Here is a 6,661-nt window from a genome sequence, read left to right on the forward strand (position 1 = left end):
TTACCAGATCTAAAATTTAAAGATTTAAAAAGAAATTATTACATATATAAAATTTATAGCATGAAAAGTTTAACTTAATTAAAGATGGCAATTTGAAATGCATTCAAAGTCTAATTTAATCAATAGTTATAATACAAAAATCTATTAATTAATTTTTACTAAGGCATTTTAAATATCTATTGGGAAAAATTACTCCACAATTTCTTTTTTAATTTTAACTTGATAAAATCGTCATCAAGATATTTGCACCCATTTGTACATAAAATATCTGCAAGAAATATAAATCATGACTAGATCAACAATATAATCTAAAATCAAGTGTTTACAACTAGCATGAATATCTTTATATCTTTTAGTTTAATGATTGAACAATGCCTGTAGACTTCACTCGGTATAAAAATATATTTTTGATATTATCCACTTACAATCTAATTAATAATTTGGTAAAAATACAAATTATATTTTCTAAAATTCTTTGGAATATAACTATTTTCATGTAGAGGAGCTTGTAGTGTCAATAGCATTTGGGTTATCAACAATAGCTAATAGCGTTTGAATGTCTGGTATGATGCAATGATTATGATGAATTGAATGTGACATCTTTGCTAGTGTGTTTTCCACTTGTTGCATACTTGGTCGATTATTAGGAATTTGATTAGTACATTGCAAACCAAGTTGTATGAGACCTTCTAGTGTAAAATCTTTCAATGCATCTTGACCTTCTTCATCTCTATCATGCATATCATCTAAGGGAATGACTTGAATGCAATTTTCTAGCATACTTGGAAGAGCTGTTGAAACCCATTGAGACAAAGTTAATCCACTTGTAAACATGTCATCGGTTGGTTGTTTTTGAGTAAGCACCTCCAACATTAAAATTCCATAGCTATATACATCTCCTTTTGTTGAAATCTCCCCCCCAAATCCATATTCTGCACAAACAATTTCTTATTATAACAATTTAAAATATTAATCACAACAAATATGAAATTTAAATAAATTAAACTATAGTCAAAGTTGTTCAAACAATATTTAACAAAAAAAGCTTCTATTTATTTTCATACTTTTCAAAAATATGTAATAATTCTAATATTGATATAAATATTGGGGTGACCCATGTAATGCAACAGTTAAAACACTTGTTTCGTGAAATTGCCACCAAGTTTCAAATCCTCATTTCACAGCTATGCTTGCAAGCTCTATACTTTCGCTGGGTTGGTGGACTCGCTGATTTGAACAATAACAGCGTTGGCACCTTAAAAAGTGCCCCTTATCCATAAAAATAAATTAAAAAAAATAATATAAATATTATCACATAAGTTTATCATGTATAATATGAAAAAAAAAATACTTATAAAAAGAAAAGTTAATCAACCTCAAATAAAAAGATATTAATTTTAAAAACATTAAGATTGAACCATCTATCAAAATTAAATATATTGACCATTTTGCTATATGTTCTCCAAGATATGATCAAGTTGAATCTCCCATTTGTAATTATCTTATATATTATATAAAATATTTTGTGTTTTGCGCATACATATATATATATACATACACACGTGTGTACCATAATAATTATATTGACACTTGCTTACTTAAATATATGATTTATTTATAGTATTAAAAATATAATAATTTTTTTTGAAAGGCAAGGATTAACGCTTGCATTGAGCTTAAATACTAAAAGAGTACTAAACTAACATACTTATATTTTTTAAAAATTATGTAAAATATGTCAATAGAAAAAGTGTCAAAACAATTAACATATCGTTTTTTGAAAATAAAAATATTTTTAAAAAAAAAAGACAACTCTATTATCCAAAGAAAGCTCTAAAAAAATTTAGAAAGATAGAACTTGAATTCTCTTAATTTTCTCTGGATTCAATTGTGTATGTAATTTTTTATCATCAACGTTTCGAATCACACTTCGTGATTCATCATCAGGATGAAAAAGAATTCGAAAGAGATGAAAAATAGTGAGTTGCAAGAAAGAGAATAAAAAGAGATTAGGGGTAGGAGAGGGCACAATGATCAAGGGAGAAAAAAATAGAAAAAAATAATAAATAAAAGAGAAAAAACCAATAAAGCAATGACAACACCTGAAAGCTATAAGATGAAAACTTAAAGGACACAATTAGAAAGAAAAAATAAAGAAAAAAACTAATAAAAAGAAGAAAAAGAAATAACCAAGAGAAAAAATAAACAACCTAAATAAAGATAAAAAAGATAATAAAAAGGAGAATGAGCGGAAACAACAAAAAAAAATAAAAGATAGAACTTCAGTTTAGATGATATTTTGTTTAATGGCAATATAAATAATGATAAATTCGCTTTAAAAACTGGCAATGCTAATGTGGACGGGAAAACATCCATTGTCAAATGTGCAATGACAAAATATTTAATTGTTTGTTGTATGCAAAAGTCCGTGTCATAGGGAGAGATGATAGGTTGCACTCAGAAAAAGCATCCACAGTAATGCAGGGTACAGGGTAAAAATCATTTGAATCGTCGGCATGGTTTTCTGAGACTACTTTTTCTAATAGTGAAAAGAGGTTTCACTGCGTAAGACAGGTTTGCCTTAAAAATGTTTTTAATAATTGACTTTAAAATTATTGCATTTGACTGACCTGGCGGGATGTAGCCCACGGTTCCTCTCAGTACCGACGTTGTGCTGGCCGAGTCATCGGTCGGACTGAAGAGCCGAGCAATTCCGAAATCTGCCACGTGAGCAGTCATGTCCTCGTCCAACAGCACATTCTGCGGCTTCAGATCACAGTGCACGATTTGAGGTGAACAGTCGTGATGCAAGTAACGCAGAGCCTGCGCCACGTCACACAAAATACTCAACCGTCTCTGCAAGCTCAGCCGTTGGTCCCCTTGCAAATGCCGATCCAGGCTTCCGTTGGCCATTAATGGCAGCACCAGAGCCTTGAAGTCTGATGAAGAGCACGCCGTTATTATCTTTACCAGATTCCGGTGCCGGACTTTCCCCAGGGTCTTGCATTCTCTGATGAAGCTTCTCTCTGCCCTTTCCGAATTGGAAACCCTGAACACCTTTATGGCCACGCACTCCCCGCTCGATAGAACCCCTCTGTAAACACTACCATAGCTGCCGCCTCCGATTAAGTTTTCGTGGCTGTAGTCTCCGGTTGCTCTCTTGAGTTCTTCCATAGAAATCCTCAGATTGCCTGCTGTTTTTACAGAAGTTGTTTGAAATCGCCTTTTCGGATGGCAGTACCATATTATGCAGAGCGTAACCCCTGTGAAAATTAGTGCTCCAACAACACCTACTGATCCACCGATCAGTATTGCTTTGTTTTTCTTCTGGTGTTTGCTTGTAGTGGATGAACAGGCCGGCAATCCCGAACAATTACCGCACAGCCCTGGATTTCCAAGAAAGGATGTCTTGTTCATCTTCTTGACAGCGCCTGTGCAGGGGACTTGACCTATGAAATTATTATACGACAAATCCAAGAATTCAAACATTTCAAGATTGGAGATGGAGGCAGGAACTGGGCCTGTTATATTGTTGTGCGACAAATCCAGTTCTTCAAGGATTGATAGTTTCTGGCCGATTGCTGATGGAAGGACGCCCTCCAGATTATTGTAAGAGAGATTCAGGTACTGCAAGCCTACTAAGCCTGTAATTTGGGCAGGTATGGCCCCGGATAGCTTATTCACTGACAGATCTACCCATTGTATCATTTGCATTCCTCCTATAACGGCAGGCATGGGCCCTGTCAATGCGTTGCGTGATAAATCTAAACTAGAATACAAATTCCGGAGGTTAGCAATTTCTGAAGGGATAGGGCCAGAAAGATTGTTACAACAGAGTTGGAGATCCTCGAGAAGCTTACACTGTGAGATTTCTGGAGGTATCCTGCCTTCAAGTCTGTTCCTGCTCAATGTCAGTTCTCTGAGGTTGTTGAGTTTGCCTATGCTTTCTGGGATCGACCCCGACAACATATTGTCATCAAGATACATATATACAAGGCGTTGATTTAAAAGCTGGACTTCTGCAGGAATGCTTCCCTGCAATTTATTTTGTCTGAGATCTATGGCAACCAGATTAAGCAGATTTGCGATCTCGGAAGGGATGGTACCTACAAAGGAGTTTCTGTTCATGTATAGCTGAGTCACGGAGGAAAGATTGCCGATTTCTTTGGGTATGCTACCCCTAATATTGTTCTTTTCTACATTTAGGAAATAAAGAGTAGCGGAAAGCTTACTGAATATCGTTGCAGGCAAAGTACCCGTGAGATGATTGTTGGAGAAATCAAGCTTTTGTAGCTTTGAGCAGTTGGAAAGCGCTTGCAATATTGGCATCGGTCCAGAGGTTGTACCGCTGACAAACTCATTTAATTGCATGATGAGGACCCTGAGCCTTGAAAGCTTCCCTAATTCTTGTGGAATAATTCCACCAAGCTTGTTAGACGCGAACTCCATAAGATAAAGGCGTGAACAATTTGCCAGCGATTTGGGGACGCTGCCGCGGAGACTATTCCTGGCCAGGAGTATCCAATCCAAGTGAGGAAGCCGGCCAATATCTGAAGGTATCGGACCGGAAAATCTATTGAAGCTCAACGACAAGTTCCGCAGGGCTGTACAGTTGAAGAGAGAAGGCGGGACGGGTCCGGTCAGATAATTAAAAGCAAGATCGATGTGCACGAGGCGAGAGAGCATTCCCATTGGCCGACCAAGCGTTCCGGTCAGCTGGTTTTCGGAAAGATCTATCTTTCGTAGCATAGAACAGTTTCCCAGCTCCTCAGGGATGCTGCCGCTGTGGTTGTTGGCGTAGGAGGACAGAATTTCCAGTCCCCCTAAATTTCCAAACTCGGACGGAATGCTTCCCGTCAGATTATTTCTGGAAAGATAAAGCTCCTTCAGTTTCCGCAGGCGACCAAGTGCTGGGGGAATATGGCTGCTAAAACTGTTGTGGGAGAGGTCGAGGAATCGGAGGGATGAGAGAGAAGCAATCTCAGGGGGAATATGGCCGCTAAAGCTGTTGTGGGAGAGGTCGAGGAATCGAAGGGAGGAGAGATTGGCAATCTGAGGGGGGATAAAACCTCCCAAACTGATATTTTTGAGATCGATTGCAACAACATCAACCCGGTGAGTGAAAGCGCGGCACTCAACACCCGTCCAGTTGCAGAAATGACGGGAGGTCTCATTCCAGCTCTGCAAAGCCAAAAATGGGTCGTTTACTGCAACTTTCAGTGCCATGAGAGAAGCCACTGTATTTTGATCAGCTTTTTCTGCTGCGACATGTAGCGGTCGTAACATAAGTAGAACACATTGCACAAACAGGAACATGATGGAGCAAGCCATGCTTGTTTTGAATCCCAGATCCACTTCACAATTCCAGAAATAATAAAAGGCCTCTCGCAGCAAGTAAAAGTCTCCCTTCGACTTATTTTCTCTCAGAAAGTAAAAGTCTCTCTCTTCGTCTTATTTGACTGAATTACATGGGTAACAGGACTTTTCTTTTTTAATTTTTTTTACTTTCTTGTGCCAAAGTATTATTTTTACATATAACATTTTCCGAAAATTGGGTAAATCGAAAAAACAGAAAAGAGGTGGAATAAACTTATACTGAATAATTTAAATAAGTAAAAGTTTAAATAAAATATTAAAATAAATATAATTCAAATTAAATTGTAATATTTTTATATTTGATTTAAGGTTTTCACTTTCCAAAAAAAATATCCCATTCTTTTCCTCTCACATCTTTTTCTTATTTTTCTAATTTTTCTCCATGTATTAATAGGTTAGAAATATCTTCTTCCTACTACTTCATTTATCTTTTTTATTCTTTTGTTTGCTAGTATGCTACACATAAGAATGTGTAGCATATTAGCAAGGGGCTTCAATGATAGATTTTTTTTCAGTCTTTCATTTTATTTATTTTGTCTTTTAAGATTTAATTGAGGTCGAAATTCAATACAAAATTTAATGTGAATATATATTATTGAGTCTTAATTTGTTGTTTCCTATTTTCTTTCTTACAATTAATACTCTTCTTAGTGCCTTTGCTTATAAAGTCTAATAGTAAACATTTTTACCACTTGGAGTTCTACTTGCCTAGAACTCATACCCCATATCTAAAAAAAATGACACCAAATTCAAAGCTTTATATTCCTTCCCACTCTTCTCTGTCCTTTATAAACAAAAACCTAATGTACCTGCCAATGACCAAAATGAGTCAATTTTTACTTACTAAAAGGTAAATATAACTAGAAATAAATCCAAGATCATATATTGAAACTTAGGGTATCAAGGATACACCTAGTATCATGTATGCCACACATAGGAGCAACAAATGCACACCACAACAATTTCCATTAGTTGAACTATAATATTATTGTACCTTGATATACACACCCATCCATACACATAGGTAACACACATTTCAATCATTCATAAATATTCAAGTTGAATTAACTTCAAGCTTTGATTGAGGTAGAACTTCAAATGTTTCATGTTGTATGCTAATTTTCCATACATAGTCATTTTGTGTAGGTACAACTACAAAACTTTCTATCAAACTTTACTAGGAATATTATTACAATCCTATAGGACATTATCATAGTAGGAGGATAACAACATGATCATATGAATATGACAATTATTAAAAAATACATCATTAGGTGTGACATCT

General features: G+C 35.6%; 1 protein-coding gene across 1 annotated transcript; it reads right to left on the reverse strand.

Annotated features, from left to right (window-relative positions):
* Positions 1–377: 377 nt before the first annotated feature.
* LOC131039962 (putative leucine-rich repeat receptor-like serine/threonine-protein kinase At2g24130) lies at positions 378–5,424 on the reverse strand. Its single transcript, XM_057972816.2, has 2 exons — positions 2,631–5,424; positions 378–932 (listed from the first exon to the last, which is right to left on the reverse strand). Exons 1-2 carry the CDS (start codon positions 5,329–5,331, stop codon positions 493–495), a joined length of 3,141 nt encoding a protein of 1,046 aa, XP_057828799.2. The 5' UTR covers positions 5,332–5,424; the 3' UTR covers positions 378–492.
* Between the last annotated feature and the right edge of the window lie 1,237 nt (positions 5,425–6,661).

The sequence above is a fragment of the Cryptomeria japonica genome, chromosome 11 (assembly GCF_030272615.1).
Source record: "Cryptomeria japonica chromosome 11, Sugi_1.0, whole genome shotgun sequence".
NCBI classification, from domain to species: Eukaryota; Viridiplantae; Streptophyta; class Pinopsida; order Cupressales; family Cupressaceae; genus Cryptomeria; species Cryptomeria japonica.

Bases quoted from the DNA above. Each gene is read 5' to 3' on its own strand.
- LOC131039962 (XM_057972816.2), bottom strand. From the start codon at position 5,331: ATGGCTTGCTCCATCATGTTCCTGTTTGTGCAATGTGTTCTACTTATG. The intron at 933-2,630 runs GTCAGTCAAATG...TTGTTTGTGCAG, and splicing joins CGTGGGCTACATCCCGCCAG to AATATGGATTTGGGGGGGAG.